This window comes from Acanthopagrus latus, chromosome 5 (genome assembly GCF_904848185.1).
Source record: "Acanthopagrus latus isolate v.2019 chromosome 5, fAcaLat1.1, whole genome shotgun sequence".
Lineage (NCBI taxonomy): Eukaryota > Metazoa > Chordata > Actinopteri > Spariformes > Sparidae > Acanthopagrus > Acanthopagrus latus.
In genome coordinates, this window is record NC_051043.1 from 10,938,683 (window position 1) to 10,952,408 (window position 13,726).

The 13,726-nt window shown below is 39.5% G+C and overlaps 3 protein-coding genes across 5 annotated transcripts; 1 reads left to right on the plus strand and 2 right to left on the minus strand.

The window, feature by feature from the left end:
• Positions 1-2,079: 2,079 nt before the first annotated feature.
• dimt1l (DIM1 dimethyladenosine transferase 1-like (S. cerevisiae)) lies at positions 2,080-6,259 on the minus strand. Of its 2 annotated transcripts, none has more exons than XM_037099326.1 (12): positions 6,063-6,259; positions 5,213-5,301; positions 4,965-5,051; positions 4,429-4,490; positions 4,237-4,330; positions 3,812-3,861; positions 3,590-3,713; positions 3,369-3,461; positions 3,206-3,270; positions 3,041-3,104; positions 2,778-2,884; positions 2,080-2,592 (listed from the first exon to the last, which is right to left on the minus strand). In XM_037099326.1, the coding sequence occupies exons 1-12, from the start codon at positions 6,118-6,120 to the stop codon at positions 2,550-2,552; spliced, it is 936 nt and encodes a 311-aa protein (XP_036955221.1). In that variant the 5' UTR covers positions 6,121-6,259; the 3' UTR covers positions 2,080-2,549. The 2 variants fall into 2 exon arrangements, with proteins under 2 accessions (XP_036955221.1, XP_036955222.1); XM_037099327.1 differs by having other exon boundaries at positions 5,213-5,286; positions 6,063-6,257.
• Positions 6,260-6,307: 48 nt separating this feature from the next.
• cenph (centromere protein H) lies at positions 6,308-9,332 on the minus strand. 2 transcript variants are annotated; one of them, XM_037099328.1, is made up of 10 exons: positions 9,089-9,328; positions 8,137-8,277; positions 7,898-7,953; positions 7,769-7,814; positions 7,599-7,667; positions 7,408-7,464; positions 7,262-7,325; positions 6,853-6,904; positions 6,586-6,746; positions 6,308-6,476 (listed from the first exon to the last, which is right to left on the minus strand). In XM_037099328.1, exons 2-10 carry the CDS (start codon positions 8,256-8,258, stop codon positions 6,384-6,386), a joined length of 720 nt encoding a protein of 239 aa, XP_036955223.1. In that variant the 5' UTR covers positions 8,259-8,277; positions 9,089-9,328; the 3' UTR covers positions 6,308-6,383. The 2 variants fall into 2 exon arrangements, with proteins under 2 accessions (XP_036955223.1, XP_036955224.1); XM_037099329.1 differs by having other exon boundaries at positions 6,335-6,476; positions 9,198-9,332.
• An 867-nt stretch (positions 9,333-10,199) lies between these two features.
• LOC119019508 (betaine--homocysteine S-methyltransferase 1-like) lies at positions 10,200-13,479 on the plus strand. Its single transcript, XM_037098183.1, has 8 exons — positions 10,200-10,351; positions 11,054-11,186; positions 11,263-11,375; positions 11,503-11,694; positions 11,806-11,953; positions 12,051-12,233; positions 12,609-12,837; positions 12,942-13,479. Exons 1-8 carry the CDS (start codon positions 10,331-10,333, stop codon positions 13,033-13,035), a joined length of 1,113 nt encoding a protein of 370 aa, XP_036954078.1. The 5' UTR covers positions 10,200-10,330; the 3' UTR covers positions 13,036-13,479.
• Positions 13,480-13,726: the final 247 nt, after the last annotated feature.

The following is a 13,726-nucleotide window of genomic DNA, read 5'->3' on the forward strand; positions in this document are numbered from 1 at the left end:
TCAGCATGCGCTCTATATCAAATAATTAAGGCTTTGTTTTATTTACTCGTCACTACTGAATACTGAACACAAGCAATAAAACCTGAAGGCATAATTCTGTAGTTCGACAAAAAAAAAAAAAAAAAAAGTTCACCCGGAAGCGTTACTATGCTACCGTGTCTAACTTGACGCTGAGCGGCGCCGCCGGTCGCCATGACTAGGCGTGTGCACTGCCCTCTAGCGGTGAAGGTTAGCACCTGCAGCTGCGACTTCAGCAGCCAATTCTTTAAGAACGTGTGCAACGCACAGAAATGCTTCTTAGGAATAATTTACACATACATTTCCACGAAATTATAACGGCCTGCAGCGAGGGTTTTCTTTTTTCTTTTTTCTTTTTTCTTTTTTTAGTATTTTGCAATTATGCTAGCAGAGTCAACGTTTGTCTGGTATTTCTGCCCTCCAGTGATCTGACGTGTCCTCAGAGACAGTCTGGGGAGGTCTCGTTGTATTAAGGCTAACGTAATACCGTAGTAATACAAGATTTAGGAATAACACTTTAAAGTTAACATGGATTTCAATAGATTAACATGTGTACCATGCTGCTTAACGGAGTGTTGTAGCGTTTATCCTCTGAACTTGATATCCATCCAGTCCTTCCTTGCTGTGGCAGATAAGTCTCATTTTCAAGTGGTCACTGTGTGAGAATCATTTGTTAACATTATAAATGTACCAGAAAGACATTCACAGCAGTCATTGTCCTCCAGAATTTACAGCACGAGGTTAGACGGTTACTGAGATGTGGATTCATTTGCACTTAATATGAGGGAATAGTTACCTTGCAGACACCATTATCTGAATTTATGAGTGTGATTCTCTTATCAGAGATGTATGTTGATCAACATGACACCTGTTAAAGAAATATATAAAAGTTTGAAAAGAATGTGTTTTTCTCTTTTCAACTTTTTTAATCTCTCACTTTAATTTTGAGTGAGAGGGAGTAAAGTCAAGTTCACATCATAAAATCCAAACTAGACGACTTGATTCTTTATGTCGAAGCTTCTTGTGATGTGCTGGACTCCACTTTCCTTGAAACTGCCAGTTTGCACCACTGCACAGCCTCTGTATGTGCATTCTGAACATAACTTTTCGAGCTTTAATAGTAGCATCTTTGTTAGTTAAAGTTGCACTCAGGGTCAAAAGTCAAATTTCATCATCTGTCATCATCCATCATGTGACAGCCAGTCCTCCAGCGAATCATCTAAGTTGTGGACAAGCCTCTTCGTGTTTCCTGCCTGTGAACTATTCCAGGTCTTCGTATCCTCTTTTTAGGAACTGCTGGCTACGCCTCAAACTGTTTTTGACTGTTGCCTCCATAGTGAGATCTCTTTCACGACACCCACTCTGCCCATTTGGTGTGCATCCTTGTCTTCTTCAATGTTACCTCTGCTAAAATTCAGATAGAAATAGGACCAGTGAGTGCAATATATGTAATTAGCCTGAACAGCTGAAAGTATATAATTACTGGAACTTCTTGGCAGCAAAGTCTGCAGTTAAGCGCTGGATCGAGAAAGTACACACTTCTCTGTGCTGCAGTGATGTACTATAACAAGCAGAATAAAAGTCATTGTTTATTCACCACTATATAAGACAAATCAAAGACAACATAGATAAATTCTGTTGGTCAGTACTAACCAGAAAACTTCCTATGTACGTTTTCACAGTTAACAAATGAAATAATGGCTTTATAATTGTCAAAGACTTTATAATTTGACAATATATCAACAGAGAAACTATTGCTATTAATAAACAGTTAAGCAATTACATTATGTTGGTTTGAGCATCATCGTACTGTACACACTTGAATCAACTTTTTCATCACCTAACGTGAACAATTATCAAACATAACACCAAACATAACATTATTTACCTTTGACAACTTCTACTTCTCTCTCCCCAGAGAGGATCAGCCCAGCTGTATACTGACTATAAGTAATTTAAAAACTAGCATTTCATTTATAGGTGAACAATAGTTTCAGTTCTGGTCTTCAGTGAGTCAGATGGCGTTAGCGCAGAAAAAGAAAAGTGTGACAGAGAAAGACATGTTGTGGACAATCACAATTTATTTTAAGAGACTGCACACTCACTCAAATCTGCATTTGTTAAGTATTAACCTTTTATATGAGGAGGTAATGTTGATGTACATCAGAAAAAATTGTACATTGTACTTAGCTTTGAATAGTCATCTCGTACAGAGCATTTTCAATGAATGAACAACTCTACAAGACACACAAACACAAACATAGACAGTCCCTCAAAAGGGGTTATACAGCTTCCATTTGAAATAAATTCCATCCATGCATTCCCAAGGACACTTATCTATAGTCATTATGGTAAAATAGCAAACTCAATATGAGCTTTTTAAATGCATCCTCTAATACTCTTTGCACTTCTCATCAAACTATTTCAAAACTTGAGAAACTGGGAATTCGAGAGGCACTAATTGTCAGACGATCAGTTTCTTTTCAGCCTCTCCCACCATCATTAGAACAGTCACGCGAGTGTCTCTCTCTTTAAGAAAAGTGGATCCCTGCAGAGTTGAATGCATGAAGCAGTCTGTGAATGAAGAACACAGTCATTATTTAACAGGTCAGAAGCAACATTTAGTAGATCATTTGGCTAAAAACGTTGGAAGAAGAACACATACTTCCCTTTACACAGGAATTCAATTTCATTTTTTGGTATACTGTTATTTCTTTTACACACAAAAGTCCTGAAATAAAGCAGCTACTACAACTTACACCATGAAGTCATCAATGTCCATGATCCTGGCTCGCTTCTCGGAAAAATTAGCCTCCTGCAAAACGCTTTCAATCTTCTTGCTGATGCTGAAATCTGCTGGGACTTCCTGTTGAGATGAAAGACACAATTTTAAGATTCAAACTGGCTGATATGTGATCCTGAAAGAAAGAAAGAAGAAAAAGAGAGAACTGCAGTTTCAAAAGAGGGGGGAAAAAAAGAAAAGGGAAACGCTGACTGCACACGAAGGCACACCATGACTCACCACATTGTGTACAGAGCAGTGGATTCTGTAGTTCTTTTCCAGCAGCTGTTCTACCGCAGTGGACCTGGAAATTATAAACCATCATCATCATCATCATCTCTTTTGTTTTTTTGTCAGAACAGATTTTTATGAGGTTGGCAGCGTTTGAAGCAGGCAGGCACTCACTTGAAAGCTGCACTGAGGGTTTTGTTTTTCCTTACAAAGGCTATTCTGACCAGCCCATCCCACTCCTTCAAAGAGAAGACAACACAACAATACATTTACACTGTTAATCAACTGTTTGAACTGCATTCTCACAGAGTGAGCTGCTAAAAGAGGCAAACTTTACCTGAAAGTTAACTGGAGGTGGAGGATTTTTTGGTTCTATCCTGACAACACTTGACTCCACTTTTGGAGGAGGGCGGAAATTATTCTTCCCAACCTGTTCAAGAGGGAAACATCAACACTGAGACAGGAAAAACCTTGATGAAAATACATGTCCTTGCATCTTAAGACACTGACAGGATATTGTGGTGTTAGGAGAGCCAAAATCAGACAGCACACACTGACCTTCATGAGATGGTCGACCCGAGCAAGTAGCTGTGTGTTGATGGACAGTCTGCAGTACAGCTTGTCTCCAGGGGGGGCGACCAGTCGCATTGCAAATTCTCTCTGGAACATCAAGACTGCACACCTGAACAGGCAGAAAACACAAACCAGATGCTAAATGCTCAACATGGACATGTGAGAAACCTGCTCTAAACTCTCAGTGGGCAACTGGTCGTTTCTTACCTGAAGAAAGGTCGATGCAGCAGGAGCTTGAATACAAACGGTGATGAAATCTGCACAATTAACAAAAAAAAAGTCGTTATAGTTTGGTATAGATGGCATCGAATCGGCTGTGTGTAGAACAGAGCAAACACGCCTTTGGCTGACACACGGACAAAAACTTACTCATGAAAAATCAAAATAATGAATGAATGAATGAATGAATGAGCTTAGTTTCCATGGTGACGTGGACTAGGTTCTGAGGTGCAGAGACTTTTAGTCTAGTTAAAGTCATTTTAAGCAACGATTGTCTAAAATGCATGACTTCTAATTAACTTAAACATCTACTTATCATCTACCAACGCTGGAGTAAAACAATTAAACTGCTAAAATGTGACTAAAACAATAAAAGGATAAAATCTAAGACAGTTGCCATAATAATCACTCACCTGATAAGGTAAATTAGCCACACAGATGTCAAAGAACGGCAGATCTGTTTTGAGCACATCCCCCACTAGTATTTGAAGTTTGGTCTGCATAGGTCTGTTGAAAAACAAGTTGTCATTTTATTAGACTACATATGTACTTTTAATGGAAGATTCTATGAAACTATACTTCAGGTGGCTGCTGACTCCACTCACGTGCACTGAACTCTTTTCTGAAGTTCCGCCACTAGTCTGCAGTCCAGCTCACAGGCCACCACCTACAAAGACACAACTTTCTGTTAAGGGTGAACGATCAATTATTTTATCACTTTTTACCCGAAAACACGAAGATCATAATAGGAGAATATGAATGATAAACCCAAGCTGGACATTATTGCACAAAGGCAAGGTTGTCAAGGACAGTATGTAAATCTGGTGAGGTGCTGTGTAATGCAGTGGTAACTTTCTCTAAACTACAGAAATAAGTTAAGAGGGCAACATTTTCCTGAGGCATGGGTTAAAAATGTTGAATAACCTGGCAACACAGCTAGATTTTGACCTCAAGTTCCATTACTCTGCCATGTAAACTCTTTGCAGCGTGCTTAAGATGCTTAAAAAGGATGCTAATGGAAGTAGTTATGATCACTTCAGACACCTTTAAATCCATTATCTTACTACACAGTCAGAATTGACTAAGATATCTCCACCTGATTGCTTTTTGCTGAACATGTGTTTGTGGTTACGGCCCTCACCTTCTTGGCTTTTTCCAGCAGTTTCACTGTCATGTTACCAGTACCAGGTCCCACCTCCAGGACCACATCTGTTGGCCTCAGGGCAGCCTAAAAAAAACCCCAAAAAAAACCACAGCCACAACCATGGATTACAAACACTGGGAATCATGGATGCCTGTGTGCAATCTCTGTTTGCAGGACAGTTGTGTGTCGAAAACAAAAAAAGCGCATTGAGTTCTCAGTACCAGACCACACTGCAACAGCACTACCTTCTCAATGATCCCGTTGACGATCAGCGGGTTCTTCAGGATGTGCTGGCCGATGCCCGTGTTGAACATGATCCCTGTGACAGACAGGACTGGGACACTGAGTAGGACAATTTATAGTAAAATTGCAAAGACACATTTTTGTCCTGTATATTTTCTTTTCAAGGTTAAGTTTCTCTCGCATAAACAAGCTTACAGACAATACACACAGTACAGCTCATCACAGCTTTGTCAAATTAGTCATTACCTCAGAAGATGTGTGTTTGTGGTGTGTGTAGAAACACTTGCCTCTGTATTGTCTCACTGTAATGTCGTTAATTGAAACAAATAATAGTCGTACCTATATGTAGATGACTTGGTAGCTACGCCAATAGAAGCTTCAATTCAAGGTTCAATTAATACATAAGACACACCTTGGCCATGGCTGTACTTGATTGGCTACAGTATTGTCATCATGTGATTATTCGGTGGACCATTTGAATGCCGAAATAACCACACGACACTAAATAATTCAACAGTTATCTTAAACGGGGTTTGTGTCCGTATGTACATGTTCTGATAAGTCGAACCTCTTTAAATACAGATTTTCTGATTACAGTCTGGTATGAGTCTGATAAGTATACGAGCTTTGCATCAGTGTCAACACAGGTAACAATTAGCCTAGCTATAGCTATGTTTTTGTTTACACAGGTGACTGATGTGATTTAATGACAGATAGACTTGGACACCGGCACAGTGACCGCTCATTATCAGCTGTCGTCAATGAATCCCAAACTTTAAAGCCTTCCTGTTCCAGCAGCTGACAGTGTTTGCTAACGTGCTAACGCTAACACCTTTCTCCTGAGGGACATACCTTGGTTTCTGACCTCTTGGTGCTGTCTGCTTTTCTTCTCTGCCTTAACCTTCGGCATTTTTACTTGGTTTTATTTCGGCTCAAAATCCAGAAACCCGATTTTGTGGCAATTCTAAGCGTGTCTCTCTGGGCTCGGTAAACACGTGTGAGCCACTGTTCTTCTTCGCTGACAAGAAATGCAGATTTAAAAATCTCTGCTGTCGCCCTCTAGTGGCTAACTTACATTACCTTTATAAATCACACTGTTTTGAACTGTTGTGTGGATCGTTTATTGGACAATACAATACAAAAACATAAATATAAAATGAATGTATGCGTTCTCTAGTCGGATATGGGAAGTTCCTCCAGTGTCATGCAGATGTCTCGAAGGTTCGGATCGTCCAGCCAGTTGATTTTACAGGCCAAGAGGATGCCCTGCAGAGAGACGCTTATGTGAATATGCCAGCTGTGGAAGTCACTGTATGCATTAACCACTGCCAAACATTATACTGGCAATGAATGCATTTCATTTTTCACAATTTACCCTGAGGACGTTCTGTGTCATGACGGCCATCTTTTTATATTTCTCTAGGTTCGCCCGGCCTTTTTCCAACGCAGCTTTGTACTTCTCTGTATCTGGGTGCTTTTTCTTGGACATCAGTTCTTCCATCTCTTTCATTTTCTCATGTGTGAGCCGCTTCATCCCTAGACACACACACACACACACACACACGCGCACAGTATGTCCAACAACTGAACTGTGGTGATTGTAATATAATTGTTCTATTTCACTGTAAACAAACCATCATACCAAGCCTCTTCTTCTGTATTTCTGTGATTTCATCTTGAAGATCTCTTGACTCCTGTTGACAAAAACATACATCTTGATTTTTGTCAGACAAAAACTCATACTTGCATTACCTGAACAAAGTGATATTACTATAAATGAGTAATTATGTACAATAGTATATTTATATTGCAGTATAGCTGATAGTGGTGGTATTTATGACCCACTAAAATGATTGAACCAAACTAAAATGTGCTTTATAAATCAGAGTTCTGGACCTGCTAATTAGATACCTGAAGATTGCTGGTATATCTAGCTTCTAGTCTTTAGTAGTAGTTTAACAAGAAATGTGTCATCTAATTTCACATTAACATAGTAATGTTAGCATGGACACACATTTCATATTCACACAATGGATAATGAATTTCCTTACTTGCTGAAATTGTTTGATGTGTGAACAAAGAGCCATGCAGCGTTCGCTCACAGCTTTCAGGGCACTGAGAAAAAAAACAAGTGTGAGTAACACAATCATTAAAAATAAATGTACGTCAGCTGTTTCACTGTTTGGAGCTGACTTACTCTGCCTCTGAATCATTCTGTTTCAGTTTTTCTCCAATAGCATGCCACATCTGCATTCTGAAAGACACCAGTTAAATAATAAATAAATGAAAATCACTGCTTCTATATTACATATTAAACATGTATATACAGTATGATATTATACAAGGACACATTTCGCAGTCATCACAAAGTGTAAGGCTTCAGTTTACCTGTGCAGTGCCAGTGTGCTGTTAAAATTAATAGTCTTGACTTGTTCCAGCTCACTGACATAATCTGTCCTGTAGTATTGAATGAATAATATGTTATCAGTATACATTTTCAAATGAGCTCTAATCTTAAATTTCAGCTCCACATCAATAGGCTCATTCAAAATACTCACAGGTCTCTCTCAGCTTCAGATATGCTGCAGGATCTCTTACTTTTTCCTGTCACAGAGAACTTGATATTAACACTTTGTTTGTGTAGTTCATGAAAATCCAACACGATGGAAATAATGCGCATACCATACCTGCACTGAGCTGTACCGCCATTTCAAAGCACTGGTTAGACATCTGCTGTTTTATTCTGAAAAGACATTCGGTAATTATAAAGATTTTAATCATTGCTTTTGACAAGAGGTTACGTGTTTGATTCAGCTGGATGACAGTTGAGTTTTAAACACTGTTTTGGGGTGTGACTCATCAAATCAACCCAACTCAGCCATTGTGAATGAAGTAATCACAAGTGTTAAGAACATGTGGAAGGAACCTCAGCATGTCTGCAGACGAAGTATCCTTCTGTCTGGGGGAGCCCTCGGAAGCGGAACCATTATCCAGTCCTACACCCTCCATCATGTGGTTGAGGTTCCCCACGCTGTCAGATGGGTCCATCACACAACAGTGCTGGTACCTGGAGAAGAGAATTAAGTGAAACAGAAGAGAAAGTAGATGTCACATCACCCGAATTTGATCCAAAGAGTTTAACGAGTGGACCAATTGATTGTGATCTGTTGTTTTTAATGTATCTTATGCACATACAAGCAGAAAAAAATGTCTTCAGTATTTTTCTATTCTATAAATAACTTGAATCTGGATTTGGACTCATGACTTGACTTGAAATGCCATGTCTCATGACATGTCTTTGTTTATTTTATGTTTGAGTTTCTTTTCAGGCAGTCAGTATTTCACTATTCAAAAATTATATGAAGGGCACATTTTCAATGAGAAATAAATGAGCAAAACAAAGTAATCTATTTTGCTTGATTACATATCAATAATTGTCATACAAATACAAATAACTGTCATACTTTTTTGATCATGTACGATAAACTGTACTGACACTTTGTATTTCCTTTTTATAAATGACAGACACTGCAGGTAAGATTGCAGTATCTTGTATTTAAAAAGTGATTTGACATACAAAATACTTTAACGACATGTTTGGAAAAAACTTTAATCTGCAATGTAACATAAATTGTCACAGTGAGTGTCACATATAAAACAGCGAGCTATAAAATAAAATATGTGCATCAAAATTGTACAGTACTTGGGCTAATGTATAGTCCACCCCGATCACCCAGTGTAAACAAGCATAAAGTCACGAATGCACACGTTAACACCTCCTCGTACGAAGTTGATTTTTAATTTTTAACATGATGTTACAGGGGACCTGAGACAGGATCTATGCATTAAAATGACGCATAAAGCACTAAATATTTTACCTTGTTGAATTTCGTTCAACGCTGCAGGTTCACGTCAGAAAGAAATCTAAATTCTTCTCTGACAGTGAACGTTACACAGTGAGAGTGAACAACCACTGTTGATTCAAACCTTAATAATAACTTGACACACGCGTTCAGCTGCTGTCACATATGGAGCTTCTTCTACTGGGAAAAAAAAATTCGAAAGTAACGTCGTTTAATCGCTCACTGGTTTTGTTTACATCCCTTTTCAGCCCGAAACCCCGCCAGGAAGTGACGTAATGTCTGTGACGTTTATCTGCTGCACACACGTGCTGCAGCGCCCCCTGCAGGCCAGGAAGGAGAAGTGGCTGTTCGCTTGATGCTGTTTCTTGTCTTATTTCACAGTTATTACCCAACCTATATGCGTGAGAGGCGACAGAATAACTTTATCTCTGCTTTCGTGGTTGAAAGTGTCCAGAGATGTAATAAAGTATGTATTAACGTATTATTGCTGTTTGGCACAGCATTTGTTAATGTGAGGGTTAAATGTGCAGATCCAGTCTTAACCCTCGTGAATTAACCTGATAAAATTATGATCGATATTTAAGATGTAAAAAGTGATGCCAGTGGCCAGTCTTTTATCGGTAGGCTTCAGTTTCTGGTATTTAAGCTATTTGCATAGGCTTAAAGAAAAAATAAGCTTTAGTTTTTTAAGAATTTTCAAATTCAATCAGTGCATAGTTTATTATTCAGTCAGCTTGTGTTGGATTTAAAGTGTATAGAATCTCACTCTAGTCTTTCCACTGGATTCAATTTGACTTGAATTCACAGTTTATGTCTGTGTATTTCTTCTTATTAGCTACAGATCTATGCACTCTAAGTTTTGTGTGGAAAAGTCATATAAGATTTGAATTACTATTCAATACAGTCTTTTATAAAATGTAGCCTCTGTCCTAAAACATGTCTGTGCTTCTCTAAATTCTAAGAGACTTTTCTTTTTTTTTTTTAATTTCCTTCGACTAAAAGCTATGTCTTTTGAGGTACCGACTATTTTGGGACCGATTCGAACAGTTCCAGACTCGTTGCTGGTTAATAATCACCATCTGAGATGACCCACTTTGCCTGAGGGGGGACAGCAAGCAACTCTCGCTGCTGCTACGTAACGGTCTCCTCAATCTCGTGAGATTATCGTTCATTCTACAGTGTGACCGGTGGTCGTTCTTCTCTGCACATACACACACGCAAACACACAGATATATTTGCACAGAGACGTGGTCAGCGATGGAGAGCAAGAAGAGAAGGGTATGAGAAACAAAACAAAACAAAACATGTCTTTTGAGGTTGTTTATTTGTACATACAGTAGAGCCTGTGCATGCTGGCCTCGGCCTTACTGTTCATCTTTTAGACTGGACTGTCCAAACCTGAATGTACTATCTAAATTACTTCCGCATAAGTAATGAAGTAGCCTCCGAGAATGAAAAGGTGAAAAACGATCAACTAGCTGTTAGCAGGTGGAAGTTCAGTCCGTTTACAGATTCAGAGATAATAAGCAACACCAGCTTCTTTTCAGCTGATCTGGGCTAAAGTGCACAGTTATGTTAAAGAACAAAGACACACAGATTTCATATTCATGCATGTAAATTACTCTTCGGGGAGTTTGGTTGGCTGTCAAGCAGTAAGAAATGCAGAATAATACAATCAAAAGAGAATACAAGTGTTTGACAAGTTGTCACATTTATTGAAAATCGTTTTCTGGATATATTGTTTTAGTATTGAAATCAAATATATAATTGAGAGTCAGATAAGGATTTTAGGCACAAAATACATATTTATATAAAATATGTGATCTGCCAAGCTGGAAGCTTATCGAAAGCCTCATTTCAAGTGAGCAAAGTTCACCTGAGGTATCTCACACCTGAGCTACTGATTTATTTTTATTAGCTCCTGATCACTGTGTGTGTGTGTGTGTGTGTGTGTGTGTGTTTGTTTGTTTGTGTACTTAGGGTATCTTGGAGCGCCTGAACGCTGGGGAGGTGATTGTTGGTGACGGAGGTTATGTAATGCAACTGGAGCGACGTGGCTATGTGAAGGCGGGACACTGGACCCCTGAGGCAGCTGTTGAACACCCCGAAGCAGGTATAAGTTTGAAACCTCACATATTTAAATGACAGGGATCAATTATTTTTAAAGCTTTTCCGTCTTTCTCTGTCAGTGCGGCAGCTGCACAGGGAGTTTCTGAGAGCAGGAGCCAGTGTGATTCAGACGTTCACCTTCTACTGCAGCGAGGATAAACTGGAGATCAGTGGCAACGTCCCCAATATCACTGTCAGTGCAAAAACCCCATCACGCAAATTCTAGTCACTCCTTCATCTTGTTAGCCCTAGCGTGCCTCATAAATGTTGTCCTCACATCAATGTGGTATCACTCCAACCTGCTCTCGTCTGATATCCAGGGGGCGCAGATCAATGAGGCAGCCTGTGACCTGGCCAGGGAGGTGGCGAATGAAGGTGGTGCACTGGTTGCCGGGTGTGTGTCTAAAACTCCATGTTATATGACGAGCCACAGTGAGACTGAAGTCAAGGCCATCTTTAAGAAACAGATGGATGACTTCCTCAAGAAGGACATTGATTTCTTTATAGTAGAAGTATGAGCCACACCACCTATGCATGTTCAACAGATGGTAACACGCACAAGTGCAGTTTTTAACTGACTCTTGTTCCAAGGTTTAATCATTCAAAACACATGTCTCTTGCAGTTTGTTGACCATGTAGAAGAGGCAGTGTGGGCGGTAGAGGTGTTGAAGACGAGCGGTAAAACAGTGGGTGCAACGCTGTGCATCTCCCCTCACGGAGACATGAACGGAGTCCCACCTGGAGAGTGCGCTGTCAGGCTGGTCAAAGCCGGTACACAAACCTTCTGTGATGTGGTACATCATGTCGGCAAAACTGTGACCATGTTTCAACTGAAAAATCTGATTATGTTTTGTGTATTAATTTGCAGGAGCTGACATTGTTGGGATAAATTGCCACTTGGACCCGATGACGTGTGTTCGCACAGTGAAGCTGATGAAAGAGGGATTGGAGAAAGCAGGCCTCAAAGCCCATCTCATGGTCCAGCCGCTGGGCTTTCACACGCCGGAGTGCAACCTAGGCGGATACACCAGCCTACCTGAGTACCCCTTCGGTCAGCATTTGTATACTTCTTATATGCAGAATAAAAAAAAGGAACTGTTTTATGTTCAATTCCATCATTATCGTGATGAACTGTAACTATGAACAAAACCTGCTGATCACAACGTTAAATAGGCAGAGATTTGCACTAAATTGACGTGAATTTTCTGAATTGAACCTGCTCAAATTACCCGACCATGCTTTCCAAGACTTGGTAGAAATGATGTGATAGTTTTTGTATATCTAATGTATAGTATAACCATGAGGTATGTGAGTGCAGAGCTCCTGTATTGTTGCCTTTTTTCTATATACCCATATGTGAGAACATTGATGTAACAACAGAGATATAACTAATTGCCTAAATTGAAATATTTAACTCTCCTCTCAGCACTGGAAACCAGAGCAATCACGCGCTGGGATATACATAAATACGCCAGAGAGGCTTATAATGCTGGAATTCGCTACATCGGTGGCTGCTGTGGATTTGAGGCCTATCATATCAGAGCCATAGCAGAGGAGCTGGCTGCAGAGAGAGGATTCCTCCCACCAGCTTCAGAGAAGCACGGACTCTGGGGAGCTGCTCTGGAGATGCACACTAAACCCTGGGTCAGAGCCAGGTAATGATATTTGCGAGTAATTTCTATATTATGTGTGTGTGTGTATATATATTTTTTCACAATTGTTAATTAACAACTAATTAATCCACCAAACTTTGTCTTAGGGCTCGACGAGAGTACTGGGAAAACCTTTTGCCTGCTTCTGGACGTCCCAAATGCCCTTCCATGGCCACACCAGCTGATAATTATGGAAAATAGCTGGAATCCAAAATACAGATGTAATGTCTTGTATACACTGTGAAGTTTTCTGTATTTTCTGTGTGTTTGAACAGAGTGTGCACTTTTTTCCACATCAAAAATGACACAGAAAGATCTGAACCTGACATTTTTAACAACAGTTATTTTGCAATCTGTCCAGTTGGCTCGGCCACGTTACGGTGGCTCAGTCATCCACGAATCAGCAGCTCCATGCTTTTATCCTGTACTGTAACGTTATGCACTGTCCTTAACCTGATGACTAATTGTACATGGAGGCACAGCTGGGTTTTTACTGACTTAATACTGCTACTTCCTGTATAACACCTTCACAGGCCTGTCGTATTTCTTGATTTTTGTAATCTGGTGCTTAATACTTTAATAAATAATAAATCAAGTTTTTTTTTTCCCAACAACCCCCTTTCAATAAAAGAAAATACTGCTGTATTTGTTACTGAATTGATTTTCATTTAAGTAATGTTGCCTGACTTACCAAGTGAAATTAACTGCCTTATTATTTTTTCTTAAGGAATTAGATAGATAGATAGATAGATAGATAGATAGATAGATAGATAGATAGATAGATAGATAGATAGATGTACGAGGAGCATAAGGTGCGAGAGGATGAGGTGCAGTATTTACAGTAATAATATTTTTTATATAAATATTGTATTATAATAATTCTCCCCATAGC

Excerpts from the sequence above, each read along its gene's own strand:
- dimt1l (XM_037099326.1), bottom strand. The coding sequence starts at position 6,120 with ATGCCGAAGGTTAAGGCAGAGAAGAAAAGCAGACAGCACCAAGAGGTC. Across the intron at positions 4,331-4,428 it reads CAGAAAAGAGTTCAGTGCAC|ACCTATGCAGACCAAACTTC; the intron begins GTGAGTGGAGTC and ends GTTTTTCAACAG. Across the intron at positions 2,885-3,040 it reads ACTGCTCTGTACACAATGTG|GAAGTCCCAGCAGATTTCAG; the intron begins GTGAGTCATGGT and ends TCATCTCAACAG.
- cenph (XM_037099328.1), bottom strand. The coding sequence starts at position 8,258 with ATGGACCCATCTGACAGCGTGGGGAACCTCAACCACATGATGGAGGGT. Across the intron at positions 7,668-7,768 it reads TCTGAAGCTGAGAGAGACCT|GACAGATTATGTCAGTGAGC; the intron begins GTGAGTATTTTG and ends TCAATACTACAG. Across the intron at positions 6,905-7,261 it reads ACATCAAACAATTTCAGCAA|GAGTCAAGAGATCTTCAAGA; the intron begins GTAAGGAAATTC and ends TTTTGTCAACAG.
- LOC119019508 (XM_037098183.1), top strand. The coding sequence starts at position 10,331 with ATGGAGAGCAAGAAGAGAAGG. Across the intron at positions 11,376-11,502 it reads GCAACGTCCCCAATATCACT|GGGGCGCAGATCAATGAGGC; the intron begins GTCAGTGCAAAA and ends TCTGATATCCAG. Across the intron at positions 11,954-12,050 it reads TGTCAGGCTGGTCAAAGCCG|GAGCTGACATTGTTGGGATA; the intron begins GTACACAAACCT and ends ATTAATTTGCAG.